At 37.0% G+C, this 26,245-nt stretch overlaps 3 protein-coding genes and 1 pseudogene across 5 annotated transcripts; 1 reads left to right on the top strand and 3 right to left on the bottom strand.

The window, feature by feature from the left end:
• Positions 1–34: 34 nt before the first annotated feature.
• On the bottom strand, positions 35–4,380 carry LOC114515918 (mucin-17-like). Its single transcript, XM_028535236.1, has 7 exons — positions 4,302–4,380; positions 2,216–2,269; positions 1,784–2,082; positions 1,241–1,547; positions 617–1,072; positions 472–525; positions 35–404 (listed from the first exon to the last, which is right to left on the bottom strand). The coding sequence occupies exons 1-7, from the start codon at positions 4,339–4,341 to the stop codon at positions 40–42; spliced, it is 1,575 nt and encodes a 524-aa protein (XP_028391037.1). The 5' UTR covers positions 4,342–4,380; the 3' UTR covers positions 35–39.
• A 435-nt stretch (positions 4,381–4,815) lies between these two features.
• Positions 4,816–7,034, bottom strand: LOC114516362 (cell wall protein IFF6-like). Of its 2 annotated transcripts, XM_028535812.1 has the most exons (5): positions 6,448–7,034; positions 6,024–6,285; positions 5,782–5,927; positions 5,168–5,575; positions 4,816–5,037 (listed from the first exon to the last, which is right to left on the bottom strand). In XM_028535812.1, the coding sequence occupies exons 1-5, from the start codon at positions 6,778–6,780 to the stop codon at positions 5,017–5,019; spliced, it is 1,170 nt and encodes a 389-aa protein (XP_028391613.1). In that variant the 5' UTR covers positions 6,781–7,034; the 3' UTR covers positions 4,816–5,016. The 2 variants fall into 2 exon arrangements, with proteins under 2 accessions (XP_028391613.1, XP_028391612.1); XM_028535811.1 differs by having other exon boundaries at positions 5,782–6,285.
• A 6,324-nt stretch (positions 7,035–13,358) lies between these two features.
• Positions 13,359–19,653, bottom strand: LOC114515769 (protein FAM184A-like). Of its 2 annotated transcripts, none has more exons than XM_028535064.1 (14): positions 18,352–19,653; positions 17,864–18,045; positions 17,248–17,739; positions 17,044–17,165; positions 16,824–16,974; positions 16,527–16,739; positions 16,170–16,451; positions 15,836–16,020; positions 15,613–15,759; positions 15,393–15,510; positions 15,126–15,233; positions 14,221–15,053; positions 13,808–14,143; positions 13,359–13,730 (listed from the first exon to the last, which is right to left on the bottom strand). In XM_028535064.1, the coding sequence occupies exons 1-12, from the start codon at positions 19,520–19,522 to the stop codon at positions 14,871–14,873; spliced, it is 3,354 nt and encodes a 1,117-aa protein (XP_028390865.1). In that variant the 5' UTR covers positions 19,523–19,653; the 3' UTR covers positions 13,359–13,730; positions 13,808–14,143; positions 14,221–14,870. The 2 variants fall into 2 exon arrangements, with proteins under 2 accessions (XP_028390865.1, XP_028390866.1); XM_028535065.1 differs by having other exon boundaries at positions 14,356–15,053.
• LOC114515781 lies at positions 19,546–26,165 on the top strand (annotated as a pseudogene).
• The last annotated feature ends 80 nt before the right edge of the window (positions 26,166–26,245 follow it).

Below are 26,245 nucleotides of genomic sequence, written 5' to 3'. Positions count from 1 at the left end.
AAAACGATTCTGTTCATTGTTTTCTTGCCTGTCCCATACTCAATGGTTGTCCACGATCATTCCTGCCAGCAACACGACTAGAGTTACGAGGAAAATCATGTGAGCGGGCATGAAGACGTTGTTGGCATGACTGTAAGGATTGCAGAGATTTTCACCGCAACACGTAATGCCGCAGTCCGTGTATTCAGCGGTATGCCCAAAGTCGAGCACACACTGGTCCGAGGTTGTATTACAAAACTGACTTGTTGCGCATCTCTTGCGCACGAATTTTCTTCCAGCATGCTCTAGTACTGCGTCTGCGCAGTAAATTTCATCGGGGGCACAATCCAGTTGTTTACAATCGATAGAAAACTCTTTTGAAACGTCTTCATCGTAAGTACACGTAAAACACTTCAACAGTTTTCCTGCAAAACAAGAATACTTGAAACAAGTACCCGGGATATTGGTAGACTAATATAGTCTTTGTTTTACCTGCATCCTTTTTCGAAGTATTCTTTCTTTTCTTCTTAATTTTTTTCTCTTGAACTAATGAGAGTTTTAAAAAGACTTTTAGTGGATTAGATTATTAATAGACACGGAATGGAAAACAACCAGAAACATTAAACAAACACATTACCGACTGTTGGGATTTTAAACGATGTTGTTGTGACTTTAATAAACTGGCTTGACGTGGTGGGGCTAGAGGTGAAGAAGCTCCAGGTGGGGCTAGAGGTGGGACTAGAGGTGGGGCTAGAGGAGTAGCTCGAGGTGGGGCTAGAAGAGTGGCTCCAGGTGGGGCTAGAGGTGGGACTAGAGGTGGGGCTAGAAGAGTAGCTCGAGGTGGGGCTAGAAGTGGGGCTAGAAGAGTGGCTCCAGGTGGGGCTAGAGGTGGGACTAGAGGTGGAGCTAGAGGAGTGGCTCGAGGTGATGCTAGAGGTGTGACTCGGGGTTGGGCTCATTGATGTCTCACAAATTGCTGGCACAGTAACATATGACGTCATCCATACTGTCATAGTCTTGATAATTACAGAGGTGACAATTTGGTCAGGAATTGTTGGAAATGTTGTGGGTAAAACCTGTGTTGTTTCGTCAACTAGTGTAGCAAAAGACACAGGAATTTTCGTTAGAGTAAAGCAGTTAAAGGGATTAAACATTAGTTGATTCTCAGAAGCGGAAATGCATGACTTTTTTATCCCTTTACCACGACCTAATTAATCCTCAAGCTTAAGACACACTGAAACAAAATTTATTACACCAATACCTGAAGAGACCACAGTGATGTTTGGGCAAAGAGTTGTGTCTAAATCCTCTACCAAGTACAGTATATCATCGTCTGAGGACCAAAAGACATCTTGTGGACTGCTTGCCAGAGAATACAGCTCTTTTTGAAATTCAGGTGACGATATTCGTCTACCTACACCAATAGCAACTAAGTGAACTCCAGCGGCTTTTAAGTGCTTTGCTTCTTGTAGAACATTCTTTACAGGATAAGTCGACGTCCCCTCAGATATCAATACCACAACATTAGGAGCCCAGGCTCTGTCTGTTGTATTTTCACCATTGAAAACCTAAATTAAACAAACGCTGATTAAAGTAGAATACAAAGCGTCCTCTGTTTACGGCACCATTGAAAGCATAGTTCAGCCACGAAACATAGCTTGAAAGGAAGCATCGTTTTGGAACTTTACAAAAGACATACTTTGCCGGAAACAATATTTCCTGCTTGTAAAACTCTTTTCGTAAGATATGCTAGGCGAGAGATTCTTCCAAAAAAATGTCTCCCTGCCTGAAGATTAGACCTTACCTTAGTCTCAGCTAGTCGCAATGCAATCTCAGTCTTTTGCAAGCTCCCGTATTGATATTCTATCTTCTCAATTGCATTAAGCATTTCCCCAACATCCGTGTAATTGGTAATTCCAAATTCAAATTTCGTTTCCTTCACGTCACTAAATTGAACCAGTGCGACCCTGGTTCCTTCCTCAACGACGTTCAACCGAAGAATCAGTTTCTGCACAAACATCTTAAATGAACCAAAACGACTTCTTCCAACACTTCCGGAGCCATCCAAGAGAAATACTAAATCAATTGGATTTTGAATACAATCTATAATCATACAAAACCAAAGTGAGTTTCTTTGTTAAAAAGATGGCAACGGAATGGAAAGATTGAAGGCAAGAGATTCAAGGTTGTACTCTTGCACCATTCATATTTCTTTCAGGATAATTTTATTACTTACTTGTCCAAGGATCAGGCCATGAACCTGAACTCAACTTTAAAATTCCAATAAGAACTAAAGAAAGAAGAACAGTGTGTTTTAAGAAGAAGATACAAGATTGAAGAGAAAGGTAAAAGTCGCCTAAAATCTGAGGATTTTGTCAGACCATGCTAAATGCTAATTTTGAGTGTATCTAAATTGAATACTGGTATAGAGCCTAAGGAGGTACAAGTGAGCTTAAACACTGAGGAAAAGGAGGTAAAAGATTTTCCGTGGAAATAACGATTCTATGGAAAATATGGCAAGAATGGAGGTAACTCATGTAAAGGAGGAATTACATGAGTTATCTGTATGTTTCTAAAACAATATACCATTTGAAAAAGTACGGCGTATGACAAAGTATGACGCGCGCAAGATTAGCAAGATCTTAAAATAATATAGAAATACAGTATACATTAAACTTCCAAATGTATAGGTTTAATCTGCAAGCAAATATGTAAGACACGCACATTATTCCGGAATTTCTTTTAGAATAATAGGGGACTTTTTTGAAAGCGAGATTAATTGTAAAAATGGAATTGATAATGAGAATAGGCAAATTTTTCCACATGACGTCATTGTAATAAACAAATTTCAGCAGTGTTAGCGGTCTTCGGACTGCAGAGCACCGAGCTGAAGTACTTTGTGTAAAATGAAATTTTTGGCAGTTGTTTTGCACATGGCGTCTTTGTTGGATTATTCAAAATTCAAATGCAGAATACGATTTCGAGAACAATTTTGAAAATAATCGGAAGAAATTTTAAGAACAATGGGGTAAAGATTTGGGAATAAGGGAATAGAATAATAGGTAGATTTTTGGGAATAATGTGTGTGTCCCTAACGAAGACAATAGTCGTAAACTCAGATCTATCAGTAAACCATACATTTTGAATATCTCACACGATAATATTAATCTTTCATACGCCCTTGTTTAGATCAGTCAAAGGAAAGAGAAAACGGCCAGCTGAAGATTATGATGAGAGTGTCCGAGTAAACATTGGCATTATGCTATATGATGATTCCATTGGACTTAAAAAACAACGTGGTAAAGGGTTGTATATCAGCAGTTTGAAAAAGAATACAACAAAAATGGCTTTTAAAAATCGCAACAGACAAGCATATGGCACATTCTGAGGACTTAGTCAAGGCAGAGTACTAAATTCTATACCTGGACGGAACAATTGTTGATAAGCTGAAAGAAACTGATGAAGAATTTGTATTGTATAGATACAAATCTAAGTGTGGAAAACCATACGATAGAATATCATTCTTCCTGCGTCGTGATATGGACTATGCCAGCGCGACTATGCCAGCGCGAGAGTTGTTTAAAGAGCAACTCTGAGTTGACAATTTTGAATTGTGAGTTTCGAATCTGGAGAGACATCCTTATATTTGGAATTTGGTTTTTGTCTATTTTGACTCCTGTGGCTGTGAGCCACTGTAGGTTATATAGTGGTCTTGAGTTCTATAAATACGTTAGATTGCATCATTTTGAATAAAAATAGTTTTCTCCCTAGGAAATGATGGCCTTAATGAATATTCAATAAACCACAAACCGCACACTCAGCTTATAGCTTCTGAAACATGGAAAATCGTCAGGAAATGCCAGTTTTGTACTATATTCCAATACAATTATCCCAAAATACAGATTCTTCGTGTCAAAACACAACCATTTTGAACTCTTTCGTTGGAAATTTCGACGTTAACCGACGCGTCAAGAGTTGACACGGGAAAATTGACGAAATATTTCCACAGCTATTTCAAATAGCAGACTAAATATGGGTAGAAACTAATGAAACATAACTCGTTACATCAACAGTTTAGCAAAACGGATTAATGGAATAGGAGGGCATTTAATCCATATGAAAATAGGTACACCGCCCACAACTGATTTGTATTCTTTTGTGTTTTCGTTTGATATGCTTGGGAATGTGGATAAAATATTCTGACAAATCCTATGAGCTTGATCACTTCCACAAAATTCACGCCAAATAAGGACCGGTTTTAAAATAATCGCGGATATTTGACAAAGTCATGAATTTCATCCACACATGCACAACAGACTCACCTGTTACGGAAAAAAACGTCCTGAATGCCATTTCCAACATATGATTTTACCTTGGGAAGAAGACGTCCTCTCCTGAGCATGCATTAGCATGATGAACTACAAATCGCGTGTATAAAACAATTTAAAATAAGTGAAATGATTAACATCTCTGTTGTACTTCGACCACAAACTTGCTGAGCACACCATGAATAAAATTCTCTGAGCAATTAGCTCGACCTTGTTTTCTTGCAAACAATATCATTCTCGTTAAGAGGATGCAAGCGATATATAAATATCATATCTATGATCGTTAACCTAAACTGCTCGAGCACATAACCATCTGCCCTTTTCGGTTGGATGAAGCAAGCTGTCATTGACGCTGTTACCGCCGTATAATGTGTCTACAACACTGCCAGGATCGTATTTTATACTCTTTTATTACCTCAAAGTCAACTCACGCTTCGTTGAATCTCGGCTAAGTGCGGAGTGATGTAAACCTCTATTAACAAAATATCTTTCACACGTTTACAAAAACTACTTTTTTAACATATATTTCTTTTTCAATTTCTCCATGCATTCTGACAGTTTCAATATTTTTATGTTCAAGTACCTATAATTAACATTACTCTTTGTATCATAAATACAATTGCAAACAAGCAGTTCGATATTGAGATGAATGTATGCTGTGAACCATCATAATTGTGTTTACAAGGCAGATATCAATTCCTCAATTTGATTAGAAGATGATCTGTATATCCTGCAAGATATAAAAAAAAAGGTTATCAAACGATCTTTCATCTTCCTATCTATTGAATTGAGTAGGTAAGGAAACTCAGTCGATTAATACATAATAAGGACACAGGATGGAATTCAACCATATTGCTCACCTTATTTTCTGCAGTTGTTGTTTCAGAGTGTGGTTGTCGTGTCGTTGAAGTTGTTTTTAATTCTTCATAGGATAATTCAGTGATTTCAGTTGGCTCTTGAGTGGCTTGAGTAGTCGTTTTGGAATCATCATCGTCGTCGTCCGCATCTCCAGAGAACAAATCAATAACTTCAGTAGGCTGTTCTGTTTCATGGTCTGGAAGCTGAGTTGTTCTCAATTCTTCTTCAAGATACAAGTCTGTTTTAGTAGGTTGTTCTGTTTGAACCTGACTTGTTCCTTCTTCAAAATACGTTTCGGTATTTGGCGTTCGAGCGTTAACTGCAGATTCCTGATCATCATCCCCAGAGCCAGAGGAAAACTCAGTATTTTCAGCAGTTTTTATTAATGTTTTGTGCCATTTTCTTGTAAGCTATATTATGAACATATATAAAATGGTTCTTATAAAATGTATACAATGTATATCCTACAAGATATAAAAAATTGTTATTATCATACGATCTTCCATATTCCTGTTTATTTAATTGAGTAGGTACGGAAACTCAGTCGATTTAATACGTGCATGTGACAGCTGGTTTTTAACAAGGACACAGGATGCAATTAAACCATATTGCTCACCTTATTTTCTGCAGTTGTTGTTTCAGAGTGTGGTTGTCGTGTCGTGGAAGTTGTTTTTAATTCTTCATAGGATAATTCAGTGATTTCAGTTGGCTTTTGAGTGGCTTGAGTAGTTGTTTTGGAATCATCATCGTCGTCGTCCGTATCTCCAGAGAATAAATCAATAACTTCAGTAGGTTGTTCAGTTTCATGGTCTGGAAGTTGAGTAGTTGTTTTGGAATCATCATCGTCGTCGTCCGCATCTCCAGAGAATAAATCAATAACTTCAGTAGGTTGTTCAGTTTCATGGTCTGGAAGCTGAGTTGTTCTCAATTCTTCTTCAAGATACAAGTCTGTTTTACTAGGTTGTTCTGTTTGAACTGGACTTGTTCCCTCTTCAAAATATGTTTCGGTATTTGGCGTTCGAGCCTTAACTGCAGATTCCTGATCATCATCCCCAGAGCCAAAGGAAAGCTTAGTATTTTCAACAGTTTTTATTAATATCTTGTGCCATTTTCTTGGAAGCTATATTATGAACATATATAAAAGTGTTCTTATAAAAATCGACAACACGAAAGTTTGGAAAGAAAAGGATAATTTGATCAAATACAACAATACGATTCGATTGAAGTGGGAAAGAGAAGAAGGGACAGAAATATTTATAAAATATATAAAGTTTCTACATACCACAGTAGCTTTTGTTGGCGGTGTTTCGGTTCTTACGACTTGATTTCTCAATCTACAAAAACCATTTCTATGATAAAATATCCACGAAGAATATTGACAAATTAGACCTTGGTCGCATCTTCCATGAAGGTTGAACATTCCACCACATCTTTCACCTTCCAGTTTGGCACATGTTTTACAGCAGTGACAAGCATCAGACACTAAACCTCCCTTACATTTTTGTTTCAGTATATCTAGAGTGTCGCACATTTCTTCACGACATTGGCAACTGAGTCCTTCAGCCCCATAGACTGAGAGAAAAAACAACGTGATAACGCCTATAAGTGTGTTCATATTAACGCCCGAGTTTTTTAATTCCCTTGCGGACCAAAGTCTTCTAATGATGCGACAATAATTATATTGCGACCTTGACCAACGTTAACTTATATAAGGTACGGACAGGAAATCTGATACGTTTTCAGCAATGATTTCCTGATAACAAGTGTCAGCTAGCGTTCACCTTGATTGATTGAACGAGTCAATAGCGCGAACTAGAATTCGAGACTTCGTAAATGTTGAAACACACAAAGACAAAACTGTTTGGGGATTTTCATGATGTATACGCAAGTTTTATAGCCTGGGTTTTGCGTCAACGCTGCGTTATTTTGCGCCTTGTTTGCGTAGAAATGTTTGAAGTCGTTGACAGTATTCATCATCACCTTGCATCTCCCTCCTGGGATCCAGCAACGCAAACGTCATAACTTATCCGCATTGTTGTATTCAATTGCAAATACTTACACGTATTCAGACATCCTCTTCAGCCCAATTTTGATCTGAAAGAGCCGAAGAATACGTGCAGAAATACTTTAATGATATAAAGCAACAAAGGGTGAGGTTTCACATCTGGAAACGTGAAATATAGGCGGGAACACAGCAAACAAGACACCCAATGAGTTCGTGTATCATGATATTTCGATTTTATTTCTAAATCGTCATCAGCCAGACTGATATCTAAAAATATAATCGGTGAAAATCTTCACCTAATTTTAGGTTCAAGATACTAATCTTTGGATTATTCTTTGTTTTTTAATAACGCCTTCATCAGTCGCACTTTATAATAATAGAATGATGTTTAACGGGTTAAGAGGGGATCCAACCATAAATTCATATTGGTAATTAAAATGTCTTTCATTCAACAACATGACCAGTAAGCGCCACCAGATATGCTCATAAGCAGCCGGGCTCATAAGCAACTTAAAGAAATGATCGCTTTAATATAAAATCGATTTACGAAATACTAAATATATATATAGACTTCTGAAGTGCCCTGAATGTGAATGAAGGCTACAGACTTGATAAGTTGATAACAGAAAAGGGTTAAATCGGTTAAGAGGCTATTTTTGCGCATATAATTTACCAATATGTTGAAACATACGATGTTGACTCATCCGATTGTGTCAGGATTATGTATTGTTTCCCCATACGTCAAACAGAACCTGGAATTGATCAAATATATTTGCGTGCATGTTTGTATCTCGCCGGTGCATTTTTGCCTTGCCTGGGATGAAATAGCTTAGGAAGCAATATTCAAGCGGGAAGTCGCTTAGGAACACAATGTATCACATCCTGCCTCAGCTTCTGTCTTCATTTATCATTATATACGCGTGTACGAGATTCTTTCTCACGTTCGCGCAGTGCAGTGTGATGTAGTTTGTCTTATACCGCCACAAGCTGCAATATGGTCATTTTGGAAATTTGCGGACTTCAATTCGAAAAGTTTTGGCATGCTTTTAGTTTTCCATTTCACACTATGGAACTGCTCATTGCAATCCATGTTTATATTAATATTTTGTATTGATATATTGCTTTCAACGTGCTTTTATCTCAAAAACAACTTTGCATTATTGTATATATTGCGTCATGGGAATGCAATTTTCAACAAGATTCAGCCCAGTCTCCCACATGTTCAATTCTTTTACGTCAGTGCTCTGGGAATTCAACCCAGAAGCCAAACACATGCCTTTTTAACTTGCAGTTCATGCATGTTATTTTTTTTTAAAAAATGCTAGAAATCTTTTCACTATCAACGAACACGTTTTGGTTTGGCCCCAGACATGGACACTGTTTTTTAAAGCCAAAAGAAAAGGAGGGAAACCGGAGTGCCCGGTGAAAAACCCTCCAAAGGTAACCTGAATTTCAGGTTACCTGACCGGCGGTCCGAATTTGGTATTTTTATTTAGAAACCGTCCGCAATAGAAACAAGTACACGACACCTCAGTTTTTATCTTAGTTGACTGTTTGAGATCCGCTATTTTTCAGAAATCGTCATGCAATTTTTCGGCTTCGTCAATTATTTCTGGTGGTGGTCTAACAAACGAAGCGCGCATATGGTGTATGTTGCAAAACAGCAGCGGCTAGGATTAATTTAACTGCGCTTGCGCTTTGTCCGACAATGGCAACAAAAATTATTTCAATTATTCAAATGTTCATGCTTTTTTGGAAATCCGGCATTTTGGAAGAAATGATTCGTATTCATGCACGGTCGGTAGAGACAACAACACTCTTCTGTTAGGTCATGCATGCACCTCATGTAGTACGACTTGCAACCTAATGTATTAATACTCATGCATAATTTTATCTTTTTTTATGCTCTCGTTTAAGGGAGTCGAAAATTGGGCATGCAACTTACTCAATATGGGTAATCAACATGCAGCTTACTCAAAGTATGGGTAATCAATATAACGTTCTTTACCTTGATTCGCGCCGTACAAATACAGCATTTCACTCAGCGCTTCTTTGCTTCATCCCAAACAGTTGAGTTCTTCAACCACATCTCGACGGTGGAGCGTGTAAAAAATTAAACAACATAGTAAGTGTGTCAAAATGCAAAGGCTATTAAGAGGGCTAATCAGTCTTTTTAGGCAAGTCAGTGCAATGAAATATATCATGTAATGTAATGTAGGAGGTATATTTTCTTTTTCATACAAGTCAAAGCAAAGATTATATTTTGGACGTTTACTTTCTCGAGAGCTGAACTGCAATCCGAAAAATTAATAATAAACAAGAGAGACAGAAGAGTGTAGTGTCTAAACATCAAATGGTCATTTTTTCTTCTTCATTTCAAACTTCGAAATTCGGTTAAATTCCATGCCGCAAAAGTATAATTTTTGTTGCCATAGACGGACGGTCCTTCGAAATGCTCGCATTATAATAAGCTGAACAGAGAACTTATGTAATCATATAAGTACTCGCGATTACATTCGTATTAATCTAAAATTAGGCTAATACGAATTCGATAATATCATAAATGCTAATTGCATTTTCTTATTTTTATTTCAACGCTTTAAAGCCCCTCATGCATTATGCTCCCGCAGTAGCATTAAGGTGGTCTTATAAGGCAAGAATATAAACTTAAGTCGTTCACACCAAGTGACAAAACTTTTCCTCGAGAAACCTCAAAAACGCTCTCATAAGAGCTGTGAGAAATTTCCTGTTATCATGCATTGTCGAAAGAGTGAAAATGTCACTTGGTGTGTGAATATACTAGGTTAGACCACCAGCAGGAATAAACCATGCACTACATTAATCATGCATTACATTAATCATGCACTACATTAATCAATAATCATGCACTACATTAATCATGCATTACTCTGCCTATGGTATGTAATAATACCTCAACCAGCTTCTACTTGTAAATCTGTTTCATCGACCAACATCTGATCCTGCGACGATCCTTCTGATCCTGCGACCATCTTTCAACATACATCTGATCCTGCGACGATCTTTCAACATCTGATCCTGCGACGATCCTTCATCACAAAGATATGATATTAATTTCCAAGTCACAAATACCACTTGGGTGCTAATACCATACCATTTGATCCTGCGACGATCCTTCAACATCTGATCCTGCGACGATCCTTCATCATCTGACAACAAAAGTGTGATATGAATAATTTCCAAGAGAGAAATGTCACTTATGTATAAAGCACTCAAGGATAAATTATACCGAACCTCCAACACTCCAACGTAAGTCACTCGTAAGGCCTTCGCATTGCGCACGCGAATACAAAATGTCATGCACGTTTTAATACAAAATGTCATGCACGTTTTAATACAAAATGTCATGCACGTTTTAATACAAAATGTCATGCACGTTTTAATACAAAATGTCATGCACGTTTTGGTATAAAATGTCATGCACGTTTTGGTATAAAATGTCATGCACGTTTTGGTACAAAATGTCATGCACGTTTTAAATACAAAATGTCATGCACGTTTTAAATACAAAATGTCATGAACGTTTTAAAACAAAATGTCACGCACGTTTTAATACAAAATGCCATGCACGTTTTAATACAAAATTTCATGCACGTTTTGGTACAAAATGTCATGCACGTTTTAATACAAAATGTCATGCACGTTTTAATACAAAATGTCATGCACGTTTTTGTACAAGAAAGCAAGAACACTGGACTATCATCTCCTTCTAGAAATACATATTTCATGTTTTTATGTTTTAGGCGCTCTCTGAGCGATATTTTTGTCCGGACTATATAGTCGTCAAGATGGAGAAAACACAAGTGATTGGGGCCCCAGAATCACTTGTATTCACTCCGCATGCGCTTGATACGACCAGACTTCATGCAAAAATCATGCACAGGCGGAAAACTTGAAAATGAAGGAGGTAAACAGAAGAGTGTTCAGTTTATATCTCAGTCAAAAGCCAAATTCCATGCAATTTTAACTCATGCATATTGTCGAAATCGAGTTTTGTATTTGCGTGCATAAATGTCCCAAGGCAGGTCCGACATCTCTTTACGATTCTTTCGTTCTACAAAAACAGAACTTCGGTAAAACAAAAGGACAGGGAAGTCTAGCATAGTACATTCATATAACAATACAAATAATTATATAGGCATTGAGTTTCAATCCGTCTTTCTTCTTCAAAACGAGTATTCCCGATATGACAACCCTGTCCGAAAAACGAATAGGGCCAGCCGGGAAAGTTAGTTACGGTCATAAACTTCGAATTCCTTTCTATATATCAAAACTATTCTAAGTTTCGTCCACCGTGACTGTCCGTGTACAAAGTACAAACGTGTTTTTTCAAGTCACAAATGCAAAATACACATATATTAACAGAACAATACCTATTATTCGCTGCGAGCAAGCGTTTGTGTTTCTCCTTCCCCATCTTTCGGCGCCGTAGTTCGTTCTGAAATCAAGTAAGAAAGAAAAAACATAATCAAGTTAACAGCTCACTTGCATTTGGCATTTTTCAATCGAAATATAGAAGATATAGCAGTGAAAATCAGCAAGAATATGCCTCCATGCACTAATGTCTTCTGTCTATTCAAATCAACACGGCAAGGAATTAATTTGCAAAGCCAAAGATCAAGCCAACAGATTCTTTAAAACAACCAGAAGCATGTACCTGAGCAGGATTCTTCCAACTTTTCCCGAAGCTTCTTTTCAAGATCCTTCTTCTTCGAGACTATCACCACATTATGAATTCTTTCCCGAATTCAACCACGTTTTATTGCCTCAACTCATCTGCCACACGACTCTTCGATTGGGTGAGATCATCGACATTCCAAAGAACAATGCAACTTATGCATCGATAACACTTTACAGTAAAAGCCTCATGCAAATAATGTAATTTCCCCGACCCAGTTTGGAAGAATAGCCCGGAATAAATGAGGCAAAGTTTTACACTCTCAGGGCAATATGTTTTGCATATTTCTATTGTCCATTGCAGTGGTCAATAAAATGCCGGTGTTTTGAACAGGGTTTTTCACACTCGAGAGGAGGAATGTTGGCTTATTCGGGACAATTGTACTGTACGATCATTATTCTGAGCATTGCTCTCAACTCGTACAGCTTTACAAGGTCACTAACTATATCTACCCGGTTTGCAAGACTTACCCTAACTATGTGGATCAACACTTCAAACACTTTAAGCCGGTTTTCCACTAGCGATATTCTTCGCGCGAAGCGACTTTATTCCTTTGTATTTGAGCAATTCGTTCCAGATGGTTGCAGTTGAGAGCTCTGAAACAAAAGTAAAATGTCGCTTCGCGCGAAAAATATCGCTAGTGGAAAACCGGCTTAACGTCTGAATAACTGACAACGACTACGAAAGCCTAAATGCCTCTAAACAACAGTTTATTAATTCATTATTATCGCGAAATATGGAAAGCATAAAGATTAGGGTGCGGCAAGAAATCCGGAAATCGGAGCAAATGCAAGTATCTCGCTGCGTCTCAAACGACGTAACATCCAGCCGTGGTCCGTGAGGTCACGATTAGGAAGTGTTTTCCTTCGTTGAACGCAATAAGTACTGTTGAAACTTGTATTGTGAAGAAAATCCTCCTGCTCTGTCATAAAAATCATTGCTGAACTGGGATGAAAGGTATTTTATTAAAATATCCAGCTTTGAAAGGAAGTGTGTGTGTGTGACTTTGGAAAGATTTAGCCTAGAATCTCGTGAAGTGTCCTGTATTAAAAAAATAAACAAACCGGTTCTATCATTTAATTTAGATTAAAAGATGAACAAAAAGCTTGCCTACGTCTTGTTGTTCCTTATTGCCTTTTCTGCGTCGTGTCAAGCGTATGAATGTTTTTGTGAGTATATGTACTGGCCATGCAAGAGCGTCCAGAGTTTGAAATGCAAAGGTGGTCTGGCCTGGGATGAATGTGGTTGCTCTCAAATTTGTGCCAAGATCCTGGGTGAAACTTGCAATGGTTTTTGGGGAACAGATGGCACTTGTGATAAGGGTTTGGTGTGCGACACAAATAACAAACCTCAATGGCAAATGCCGCAAGGAAGATGTGTAAAACAAAATACTACCAACAACGTCTGGGCAAATCGCTAAGTAGCCTGCGAAAGTTGAAGGAGAAACCACTCAGTTTTTATGGGAACAAATTTAATACAATAACTCTGTGATTACATAAATAACAAAATCGACAGAAAAAACTGCACGTCACATCATCACATCTTTATTCAATTTTGTCTCAGTACACTTTTGGATGGATAATAACGATGTATATAGGTATTGATCAATTAAATAATAAAATATGACATCTAAAATCGTCTGAATTCATTACTTGGTTTAAAAGTAATTTGCGTCGATTTGCGTCGATTCCTAAGATAGTAAATGAGGGAATTCACTCGGTGAGGGTTGATCAAGGTCTGCAGTTGTTGGTGCCAACACGGTCGTTCGTATCTCCACGCTTGGCTGAGTGCTGGTCGACATTTCAACGCTGCGTGTTTCAGGGTCCTGTCTGGGATTGAAGAGCTAGAAAATATAGAGTACGTTATAACATCGCATAAAAGAAGAACTCTTGATCATGCTGTGAAATATGAAGTATTTACCTCTTTTGCAGCATCATAACCTTGTCTTGTTTTCTCGTAAAGCATTCTCTCTAATTCCAGAAATGTTTCTTTCAAATCTGGGAAAAAAGGTGGGCAAATTGCTCTAGGAAAAGACCAATAACTTGTTGTCGTTGGTGTAATTTGCGTTGGTGCATTCGTCCTAATTTCTTTCAGTTCATCGCATCCGTCCTGCCCAAGGCATTTCGTTATAGGAAGACATTCCAGTGAAGGCAACGATTGAGTTAGGATAACAATGTAAACACAAATATATACCAAAATCCTCATTTCTGTATTCGTATTTGTTTTAAATTCCTAGTACAACTGCTTCAACTTTACCTATAAGCAAAACAGAGTCTGTTAAGCTGCTGGCGTATATACCACAATTGTAACACTGATTTGATAATTCCACTTACCGTCCTAGAACTCTTGCTTGTACCAAATGCTTGGTGTGATAGCAAGATCGAGTCGCTTTTATAGAGATCTAATGATACGTGATCTCTCTCAAAACACTCCCATGCTTCAAATTACGTTCAACGCACTGCAATTACCTCAAGTAGGATTAATGCTTCAATCGCATACAAATGATCATCCATCTCACCAAACTGGCAAACCATAAGCTATTCTCTCGTTTACTGAACAGGTTAAGAATATCTAGAGTGCAAAAAAATTTTTTCTACGACGCATTATGGAGTGGAGAACCATCTTGTGTTGAAGATCACCAAGCGACCATGACGCAAAAGGCAAAACATGGGCGCTACCTTGCGTCATTTTTAATTAAACGTCCCGATGCCGATGAATTAAAACTTCATTCACAATATTCCTGCTGTTATAATCAGCTGTATTACCACACCTCTTAGACGCTCGTCCGAAGAGTTTTAATAGACTTGCTATAAGTGTACACGCGATCACAAAGATCAAAGTCTAATTAAATCGCAAACAGATAAATCTACAATTTATTTCAGCCGCGATAGTCGAATAAACATAGACATGTTATGTTATCTCACGCGCATTATTATCTACACTCGAAATTTCTGCTAATTCAAGAGTGGTTTCTCACTCCAGTTTAGTACACAGTTGTTCTTTTTGTTGCGCTCATTTTCTTGGGTGGCGCGGGGGGCAGGGGACTGGTATTGTTCAGCTTCTTCTCGTGGACCGAGAGGTTTGAGACGGGCATGGGCTCAAGTCTTGATGACGTCAGCATCATGGTGCTTCCTTGGCCTGAATATTGTTCTTTGCCTTGTTTTTTCTGAGAATATAAAGGAAGATGTATGAACGTCAGGTCTGATGATGGCACAACACAAAATGGTTATGGTCTTACCTTGTGTTGTAATGGGTTGATCACGCCAATATTAGGTGCAGATTTGAACACTTTATTGAAATTTGTCTCTCGGTTTAATAGTTCCAACTGATAATACCTCTTTTCATCCTGAAGAATAAAATCCAAAAAATCAACACTGAATTATTCCACATTATCCTATATTATCATATATTAGTTATTATCCTATATGATCCTACATTATCCCAAATTATCCTATATTAGCCATTATCCCAGCACGAACCAGAAGCAACGTTGTAGTGTACGTACCAGCATCTTCTTGAGTTCGAGGTCTCTCTCAGTTAAAGCTGTTTTCAAACTTTGCAGAACCTCGACGTCCTCATCTCTTGATGGTCGATTTCTGAAGCGAGCTTCTGCTTCTTCGAGCCTAAAAATGAAATATATTTACGTCACGTAAATCGCTGTTGTTGCAATCTGAACAAGCCCAAGAATATCAATAATGAACAACACGTTCTAATTTAGACCTTACATGAGTTGCAAAGCAGAGACTTTGTCTTTTAACAGTTCTTGAGCTCGGTTAAATTCATTCACCATATTTTGTGTTTCTCTCAGATGTTCAGCAACTTGGGAATCCATTTCTTTTTGGTGCGCTTTTGCTAATTTTTCCTCACTTTTCCTAAAGCACAGGAGCCGTACACATTACTAAAAAATATCGTCCTTTTTCAAGTCATCCAGACTATAAAAACTCTTACCTTATGTGACTATTCGCTTCTCGTCTGACATTCAAAATTTCTTGACCTTTCAATTCAATTTCTCGATGAAGTTGTTTCGTTTGGTTTTTACTTTCAGAAAGTTCTCGGTCAAGTTCACTAATTTGAAGTTGATTCTGACGAATGGTACTGCTCAATTCTTCGATTTGAGCTGCATGTCTGTCCGTCTGAATAAAGAGGAAGGTATACATTATATATCATTATCAGTTGGTAAAGGCCTGGAAAGCACAAATCCTTTCTCTGAGAAATCAGGTAGGTGTAGTTTGACGTCCATGCAAAGGAATGAGACAGGAAAGCAGCCGAAAGCTTACTGTACCTCTTTCGTACGTAACTCATCACTTTTCTCAACTTGCAACTTCAAAACACTCAACTGTGTCTCGAAATCATTCTTCACCTTTCCAATTTCTTCTCTCCGTCGTCGTAAAAGTTCACCCTCAAGAACGTCCTTTTCTTTTTCAAACTTCACTCGTTCTTCAGCCATTTTCTTATTGCTTTCAATCTCAGCTTGTGATCTAACAACTTCTAAACTCAGTTGAGACGCTTTGAGTTGTGACAAAGTCTCCTCATCGTGCGTGTTCTTTAATTTAGTTTCCAATTCCTGCGTGTTGAAAACATAATTAATTTACAAAACCAGAATAAAGGTTTGGACAGAATGGTATTAAAAGATCTCTACCTTTAATTCTTGTTCTTTGATTTCTTTTAAAAGAGCAATTTCGTCTCGATATTTCTCTTCAATATTCTTTAGTTTTTCGTTGTATTCCAAGGTTTCTCTGGACCGTTGTTCTTCAATTGTCCTTCGCTGTTGACTCGCGCTTTCCCTGAACGTTCTCTCAGATGAAACAAGTCTTGATGAAGTTTCCTTTAGTTCTTGTTCAAGTTGACAGATCTAGAAGTTGGGATCTCAGTTAAAGACGCCACTTCAAGAAAACATAGCTACTGATATGAAACACGAAAGGAATGGCGTATGTACCTTTGACTGAAGAATGGCCATATTTTTCTCTGAGTTCACTCGAATCTCTTCCTTTTCCTCTTCCTTTAACTCTGAGAGTTGTCTCAATGCCGCATGTTGACCATCTTCGTGTTGTTGATTAAGCAAAGCTCGCAGCGACGAGTTCTCTGATCTACGATAAAAAAATATTTCCAGATTTCCACAAAAAGTAAAACATTCTGTGAAATATTAAAAATCTTACTTCAATCTTTCGCTCCATTCTTGAGTTAATTCCTTCCTCAGTTCTTCCAAATTCCTTTGATGCGAAAGTTTCGCGTTTTTTCTTTCTTTTTCTAAAGAGTTATTGGTCGCCTCAATTTCGTTCTAAGATAAAAAGAAATTGTAATGTAGCACCAGTATTATATCAAAAACAAATTCAAGAAGTACCATAAAATTTAGCTCTTACCTTCAAACTGTCCACTGAAGTCTTCGATGATGCCAGTTCCGCCTCCAAAGAACTGATTTCTGTTTGTTTTTGTTTCACAATTTCATTCAAACGTGATATTCTTGACGATGCTGAGCCAAGGCCAATTTCACTTTCATGTATTTGACCAGAAAGTGCCTCTACCTTAATATATGTTTCCTCACACAATTTCTGAACTTTTTGAAGTTCGCTGTTCTTTGCCTCAATTACAGCGTCTTTTTCTAACATAAGTTTTTCTTGTTCTTGTTGGGACTGCATATCCAGCTGTGCTTTTTGCTGACTTAACAATGTCTCTGAACTCATCTTAAATTCTTCAAGTGCTTGTTCATATTTGTTTTTTAAGTTTACCAGTTCTTGTTCATGCTGGGATTTCAAGTTGTTTTCCTTCTTGGCAGATTCATCTTTAGTAAGAACTACTTCTTGGATATATTTAAATTTAATATCTTGTTTCTCTTTCTCAAGGGCTTCAACATTCTACATAGAATATAATATTTAATTAGAACACAAATGATCAAAAACAGAAGCTTAAGATTGGAAATAGAGACATATGATTGCAACATCGTTTGAATATTATACAGTAGTGTACAAGTGTGATTACCTTCTCCAGTTTGCGCAATTGTTGTTGAGAATCTGTAGCTAAACTTTCCTTATTATTCTCAAGCAATTTCAAATCAGACTCAAGCTTGGAAGACTTGTCTTTGGATAAGTCTAGCTGTTTCTTCAATTCATTTATTGATTGTTCTTGATTCAAACATGTTGCTTCTAGTTTGTGATGAGAACCTAAACACATATTTCATTATAAATTAGAAATAAAATAATTTAAAAAATTGATCCATAATAAGTGCTGAGAATACACTACAGTCACATAATTGTAACCTGGATTAATATTTAATTACATGTTACATTTAATATTTAATTAGTATGTTACAACTAGAAAATTTTGTGCATAAATTAACTCTAATTAGATTAACAACCATACAGAGGCAAGTGTAATTTGATTAAACAAATTACGGCAATAGTTTTTTTAATAAAAAACAGAATAATTATCGTGACAGTTTATTTGACATGACACTTTGTTTTACTCACGTGTTTTATTTGATAGTTCATCAGTTAAACCTTCTGAACGTTTCATCAACACTTGCAATTCATTTTTTGACTGTCTCAATTCGTTCGTCAGTGAATTAACACTTTTTACAGCTTCATCCAATTTTCCTTTCATCTCCATACTACCCTCCCCTTTCAGTGCTGCCTCTTTTGAAACATCAGATAATTGTCCTTCCAGCTCTAAAATTTGATCTTTTGTAGAATCAAGATCTTTACGCAAAGATAAAATTCTATCTTTATATTGTTTCTCTTGATTCTTCCATGAGTTTCTCAAATCAATCTCCTTTTGTTGAAAAGTTTTAACAGATGCTTCAGCTTTTATTGTCGCTTCTTTAGCATGGCCTAATTCCCTCTCGTAGAGTGTTTTAAGTTTGTCCAACTTTGCGATGTATTCTCGTTCAATCTTCTCGCGTTCAGCACGAAAAACTTCCGGAGAATTACTAAGATCTTTGATTTTTGCTTCAAGATCTTGTTTTAGTTTTTCTTTGTCCTTAACAACCTCATCATACCTCACTCTATGTGCTTTCATGAGTTCTTCCAGCTCTTCGTGATGTTTACCAACCAGTTCTTCCATTGCTTTATCTTTATCCTTCTCTAAAAGCTCTCGGGTTTTTCTAAAATCCTCTAGCTGCTTCTCAAAACTATTCTTTGTTTCTAAAAGTTGTTTCACGTTCTCGTTAGCCTTCATTTCTCTCTCTGTTCGTAGAGTCTCCTCTTTTTCTTTGACAGAAATCTTGTACTGTTCAAATTCCCTTACAACAAGCGACCTTTTTTCGCTTTCTTCGCGAAATCGCTGCTCTAAATTGCGCACATCTGCCTTCTGCTGTTCATATATTTCAATTCTCTGCTGAAGTTCGTTCACTCTCCCTTTTGTTTCCCTAAGTAATTCCTGCATTTCATTTTCATGACGTTCCTTTAGGTACCCTACGATACTGTCTTGCTCGTCGTTTTTCGTGTTTAAAGCATAAACAACCTTAGTAAGCTGTGCGATCTTTTTGGACATTTTAAGATGAAGATCTGGTGAGACATCTGTAGTGTTTCCTGCCTTGAAATTCCCGATGAAAGTACCATTTTTATGCGGCATTTTACCAAACGTTGTCGACTTCGTCGCCGCCATCTTTCTTGTGTAAATAAATCGTCGTATTGTTGCCATGGCAATGGCGACGATCTGTCAACACAGGCAATATGGCCGCTTCATCACAGTACGTTCCTAGTGATTGTACTGTTTTAAACGTTATTGAATGGCTACCAAAAGACGATACCTTGCCAGGATTTGTAGTTTTAACGTTCCTAGGCTTCTTTGTAATCGGAGCTATTCTCGCACTTCTTGTCGTGCGCTGTGTGGCCCGTGAAGTCGAGGCGAAGCGTAGAAAGGAAACTACGACTTCAGCCGTTCGCGATCCTTCGAAACATGTTTGGATTTTTGGATATAAAGTTTATATCGTAATCGTGTTTGCATTGCTATGCGTCTTTCTTCTCAATCTTCTTGTGGTATTAGTCGTGTTTGCCGGGCGGGAAGAAGGAGAAAAAAGACGCAGCGAGAAGCATATGTCAAACAAATTTTCAGCGTCAGATTGGCTCTGGGCAATCTTGGTAGCTCTTCTTTTGTTGCCAATTGTTGGATATTTGGCGCTTAGATGTATTATGTTTCCTGGGATGTTCCAGGCATTAAACCGTAGATATGAGGTAAATAAAATTTAACTTATTATCCTACTAAACTCAACTTAAATAATATACGAACTATCATGCAATCAGAATAATACATAATTTAAAATTAAAAAATTAAAAAAAAATTAAAAGACAATTCAAATCAACGAAAAATCAGTATAGTGAGATAAAGTTTGTATCGCGCAACAGAGATATCAAACGCAGTTTGCATACTTTCCATTGAGGAGTAACACACATGACACATAACACTTTTTATCGATAGATAAAAGTGACATATAATTGTAAAATTAGAACTGAAATATTGAATTAGAATTCAATTAGAATTGAAGTATGAATTAGAATTGTAGCACATGTTGCTGAACGAGTTGGTGACAAAGAAATATTATAAACTCCGTTATCTAGGAAAACAAAGAACGAAAACGACAAAACCAGAAGAAAAAGAGAAAAGAAAATATAGTGATGGTAAACATTGACAAATCTTCACCAACTATGCAAGATGGTCAACTACGGTCTAAAACGGTCAGTGTGATATGTCGCTTTAAGTGTCGCTTGTATGTTAAGGAAGATGGCGTTTGTTTGGCATCAAGCAAAAAACAAGATTGAAATACGATACTGATTGTGTGTACGAAACTTTGTGTGTACGAAATTCTTTTAGGGTTTCACTCGAAATAAAATTTCGCCTCTTCCTCCTGTTGACGAAAATGGATCAGGTTTTATCCAGGACGACGCTGGATCTAAAACCACAGGAACAAGCCTGCCAAGTTTACGAAGTTCTGTGGATATTCCTGAGAACGAAAACCCGACAATTGACACACAGGAATATGGCTTCTCAATCATTGAAATCTTGACGAAAATGTCAAGGTTGGTAGCGTGTTCAAAGGCTCTTTCAACTCTCTGCTTTCATCTGTCTTTTCTTAAGCAAGTTTGATCAGAAGAAACGTGATGGCATTTGTTTCGTAGACGGCGTAGTCGAATTTAATTTTTTTTGGCCAGTTCTCAATTCATTTATTTTATTTCATTTACTTTCATCGTTTAGTGAACAGATGGAGGTGGAACTTCAAGGTCAGGATCTCAAATCTGTTCTCGAAATGGAGGACAAACTTCTGAAGCAAAAGGGGGAGGTTGGTTTGCAAATTATATCATTTATATGTACGATTGATAGCTTAAAACGATGCTTAAAAATGTACATGCATATCAAATATCTTTTTTTTCTTTTCTTGCAGACATTTTTGCATATATGGAGGATGATTTTGGACGTTCTTTTCAACAAAGGTCGAATTTCAGAGATATATCGGCGAGAATCAATTGCAAGATTAGAGCAGGTTCGCCTCTTTGTTATACAAACCTCTCAATAACCCAGAAATCTTGTGGAAAATAGTTCAAATTTATTCCTAGGCGGTCGAAGATATTCACAGAAATAATAAGTTGGAACACGAGAAGGAAATCAAGGTTTGTCATGGGATATCCTGCATGCTCAGAGAATTTATTTGTGATGAAGTTACGTCTTCTCTCAACACGATACTTCATAAAATGAAGACGATTTTGTGATGTTTTCAGAGATTAAAGTCAGAGATTAAAGACCCGAATGAACTTGAGGAAGCTCTAGAGAGCTTACACAGCAAGTACAGCAAGAAAACTGTGGCTGAATTAACAGAGCTACAAAATTCGGCCGCGAATGATTTTAAAGAAAAGTCACAATTGTCAGAGGAAGAGGTGAACTATTGGGATATTCACCTGATATTTATCATAAATTAGAATAAAGTGATTTTATATGGAAAGCTTTTGTTTTTGTTAGGCAAATGGAATAATAATGAAGATACAAAGTAATTTGGCAGCGAGTGAGAAATTCTTTGTTGAAGAACAGACAAGACAAAGCATGGTCAGTATCGTTCGTCTGCTAAAAATTTTAAGTAGATTCCTTAACAAAATAGAGGTAAACAACATCCTTTTACTCTCACAAGTACATCCTATATAAGGCTTTTGCTTTTTAGGTTTTACAAGAAAAGTTGCTACGTCGACAGGCACTGGTTCAATTGCGCGATCAAATGAATGACCAGGTATTGCATGACTAAGAACTTTAAGTGTTTTTGTGTGTTCTTGAAGATTTTAATGTGTGCTTTTCTAGGAAAAAGATGTGATAGAAGATCTACCAAAGAAACACAAGGAAGCCTTTGACAAACTTTGTCAGGACGATAACAACCTCGAATCGCAACGAGACGAGTAATAATTTGATTGTTCAAGACTACGTTTGAAATCGTTTCTGAAACTTATTTTCTTTTGCTCTATTTTAAAGGATTTTATCAGAATACGAACAAAGTTTAGCTCGACTCCAGGAGAATCACGAATACAGTAAGTTTCTTCCCTCAGTGAGGATTCCACAGAAATCAGGCTGTCATATGGAGCTAGTGGTTGACCTGGGACAGGTCAATCGTAGACAAACAGCCTCCATCAACAAACCTTTGACGAGACCATGATTTACTCTCGTTTTTAGATGTTCTTGCTCAGCAAAACAAGCTGTCACTTAGATTGAAAGAGAAACGAGAGCAAAGGATGCGAATGCTAGCTTTGAAACAGCAAGAAGAGAGTGAAGAACACTACAAACAGGTTACTTAGGAAATTACTCTGCGTGAAAATTACAGACAAAATTTTAGATCAAAGGAAGAAGTATTGAGAAGTATTCTTGTGTTTCATTTAGACATGCCAACAAGTGTCTGAAGGTGAAATGAATTTGGAAGCTTTCGTAGAGGAACAAACTAAACTGAAGAAGAAACACACAATGGAACGAGAGGAAGAAGAGCAACAGGCTGATAAGACCGAGGCAGAGGAGTTGGAGAGGTTGAGACAGGTGTGTGCGGTTTGGATTGCACAAGAGATGATGATGAATACCAGTAGTTTTCCTTCTGCTAAACCTTGCAATTACCTTTCAGCATCTTGTTGAAGAGAGAGAGGAAAAGATCCAATCATATGAAGAGGCCATTGTGAAGAAGATGGAAACCATGGCGCAGTCGTCAGACCAAGACGTTGAACAGTTTATGGAAGATCACAGAAGAGACATGGCTTCATATAACGGTGAGTTTAAATACCAAATAGATTTGCACTTTTACGTTTACATTTTCTGCACTCTGAGCTTTGCCTCTCTAACGCTGGATTGAATTTGTCTGCAGAGAAACAAGAGGAAACGAGGAATAAGCAACGGTTACAGTTGAAAGAACGAATTGAAGCTCGTAAAGTAAAACTGGAGCGTGAACGAGCTCAGCACAAGAATGAACAAACACAATTGATAACTCAACAAGAGGAGGTCATTGATCAAGTCTTGAAGATGCAAGTTGGTCTTACAGAAGAGTATGTACGAGACGTGGCTCTTTTGATTGGCTAGTTTGACCGTTACCGTGCTTGTGATTGGTCAATCTGATACACTTATTGTATTTGATTAGTTCCTATCTATTTCGTTTATTTAAGGGCGAGAAAACAAGTTATGGCTGAGCATGAACAAAATTTAATGAACTTGAATAATCATTTACAAATCACGCGATTACGACAACAAAAACGGTAAGAAACATTTGTGTGGTTTAAACCACATGTTTAGCATTTTATGCTGCTTGTTCTGGTAAATAAACTGATATTAATCGCGACAGACTGGAGGAAAGATTGGCTCAACGCAAAGCAAAACTGGCGGAGATGAAGAAAGCCCAAGAACAGGAATTATCCAAGAATGATCCGGAAAAACAGGAAAATCTTGCGAGAGAACAGGTTGGTGGATGTATGTACTTCATTAGTTACCACAAGGAAGATTCAAAGTACTGTACCTTTTCAAATCATCACTGCTGGGAGACATCATGCGCTTTGAAGCGCGACAATCCAACATCACGGTCCAACATCACCTTATTTATGTCAGTTTCTTTCCGTGAAATACTATTTCTAACGCTTATGTTTTGCCTGTATTTTAGAATAAAGCTTATGAGGAAGAAATAAAGAAGTTAGAAAACGACCACGACAAAGCTTTGGAGGATCTAAGAAGGTACACAACAGCGCGAGTGTGAACAAAATATTATAGAAAGAAAAACTTTTTTAAATTGCAAGTAAGACAGGATATTTAAAAGCTACTCAAGTGGTTATGTTTTTCTGGTACAATATTAGGTTTTATATAGTAATATTCTTATGGCTTGTGTTCAGGCGGTTGGCATTGGAAACCGAGGAAGCTTTGAAGGAGCAGGATAAAAGACTAGGAGAGATCTTAGGCAAACATCAAGTAAGCGAGAGTAATCTTGTAATATAACTAACGTTCCCACGGCATTTGAAGTACCCCTTCAAGTAAATATTGCTGCGCTTTCAAATTCATGCAAGTCGTTTCTGTTTTTACAAATGTCTTTTGAAATAAATCTTACTTTTTACCGAAAAATATTTCTTAATATAGTCTCAAAATAGGCTTTAAAATTACATTTCTTATAAGCTGTGAATCCTTTTTGATAAAATCTGTGATATTTAGGTTGGCGTTGCAAGGCGAGATGAAATCATCCGAAGACAGAATGAAACTATTAAAGCCATCGAGGTTCATAACTCGTTTAATTTGACTTTGTTCAAGTTAAAATTAAGATTTTTAAGATCAAAATCTTTGCAAGATTTGTGACGATACGATTGAAACAGCAAATTTCACATCTTCTTCCTCTGCACAGGAGAAAATGGTGGATAAATTAACAAAAGAGGAACGTTTGCTGAAATGCCACGGATAAAATCTTAAAGCAACATCAGCGTCAAATTAAAACATTGGAAATAAAAATTAACGAGTAATACACGCTCTCATATCATTTGCATTTATTTCTTCTGTCCTTTTCTACTAGATTTTCTTTCTTTTCTTATTCCAAAATAATTTTATTTGATTCCAGAGCAAAGGAAATTCAAGAGCGTAATATGTACCAGAAACTTGAGGCAAAAAGATTGAAGAAAGAAAGGTAAAAACCTTCGTCAATATCCGTGGATGATCACGAACGAAATTCCGTATTTCTCAATCACAGCATTTGCTGATGTATAGTTTTATCAATCTGTGAAAATGGAAGGTAACCAGTTTTCTGTTTTGAATATCTTACAGAGCTTTATCTGCCGAGGTCCAAGAGAAGGCTGAACAACAAAAGAAGCAGGGCGTGAGGTTGTGTATTATAAGTTATTATTCAATAAACAACTCGTATCTAATATGTTGTTGAGATGAGGCGTGATCTTTAGCACGCGAGGATATTTGATACTGTATCTGCGTGCGTGCGTACATAAAACAGTTACTAAATGTCAAACTAAAGCCGTTTATTTAAATCTGCATGATAATATGAACATTGCATTAACCTATTTTTGTTTCCAACAAAATCCACAGATCAGCAACTAGAGTGATGATAAATGCTCTCGCTCAAACACAACTGAAGCATAAACTTGAGGTAATATTCTTACCTTTTACCGTAGTCGCATAAAAAAAGACCTAACATCCTTCGTGTATCCAAAACACTACCTAATTCCCGGAACTAAAATAACCGTTTTCAGGAATTACGACGGGAAATGGACTTAGAGCTTTCAAAACAAAAGGAGGAATTAAACCGCATAATGGAAGAGAAACTCTTGGAAGAATTACAGGTTTGTAGTCCCGGTATTGGATTGCCTTTGACAAAAAACTTGAAGACTACGGTCCTTATTTTAATAGATCCACGAAAAGAACTTCATCACCCAATTGGCATCAATTAGTCATATGAACGAAAATGAGATAGCGAAAATTTGCAAAGAAGCAGTCACAGGTATATATTTGAATATTGCGTTACTAGTTTATGCTGTGATATTCATTATTGACAATCATTTCTTTCTTTGTCATTTAAGAATCAGGAGGTGATCCACAAATGTCAAAGAAATTTTCTAAAGATCTTCGAAAGCGAATTCGCAACACGCAGCAAGAGGCTTTTGTTTAGCTGAAAGTGAAAATATTTGAAATTTTTGTTTTTGTATGTTTTGTAGGATTCTAAATCCCATGGTGAACTTTTAATGTACATATTCATACCATATTTAGTATATACTATATTAGTGTTTATTGCAACACATTTTTATAAATCCAGTTGGGGTTTATCATAATGGATTACGGGATTAAAATTAGGATCTGGTTTGAGAATTAATTTATATTCTTTAATGATGTATTATTCTTAAATTTTCAATGACAATTGATATGGAATAAACATGAATA

This window comes from Dendronephthya gigantea, unplaced genomic scaffold (genome assembly GCF_004324835.1).
Source record: "Dendronephthya gigantea isolate DGI-Jeju-01 unplaced genomic scaffold, DenGig_1.0 000005F, whole genome shotgun sequence".
NCBI classification, from domain to species: domain Eukaryota; kingdom Metazoa; phylum Cnidaria; class Anthozoa; order Malacalcyonacea; family Nephtheidae; genus Dendronephthya; species Dendronephthya gigantea.
This window is presented reverse-complemented; position numbering and strand designations above follow the sequence as displayed.

Coding starts and splice junctions, on each gene's coding strand:
- LOC114515918 (XM_028535236.1), bottom strand. CDS start 4,341: ATGTTGGAAATGGCATTCAGGACGTTTTTTTCCGTAACAG. Junction 2,083..2,215: donor ATGGCCTGATCCTTGGACAA/GTAAGTAATAAA, acceptor GTATGATTATAG/ATTGTATTCAAAATCCAATT. Junction 526..616: donor GTTTAAAATCCCAACAGTCG/GTAATGTGTTTG, acceptor AACTCTCATTAG/TTCAAGAGAAAAAAATTAAG.
- LOC114516362 (XM_028535811.1), bottom strand. CDS start 6,780: ATGAACACACTTATAGGCGTTATCACGTTGTTTTTTCTCTCAGTCTAT. Junction 6,286..6,447: donor CGCCAACAAAAGCTACTGTG/GTATGTAGAAAC, acceptor TTCATAATATAG/CTTCCAAGAAAATGGCACAA. Junction 5,038..5,167: donor CAACAACTGCAGAAAATAAG/GTGAGCAATATG, acceptor TATATCTTGCAG/GATATACAGATCATCTTCTA.
- LOC114515769 (XM_028535064.1), bottom strand. CDS start 19,522: ATGGCAACAATACGACGATTTATTTACACAAGAAAGATGGCGGCGACG. Junction 15,760..15,835: donor GAAGCGAATAGTCACATAAG/GTAAGAGTTTTT, acceptor CCTGTGCTTTAG/GAAAAGTGAGGAAAAATTAG. Junction 15,054..15,125: donor TCAACCCATTACAACACAAG/GTAAGACCATAA, acceptor TTATATTCTCAG/AAAAAACAAGGCAAAGAACA.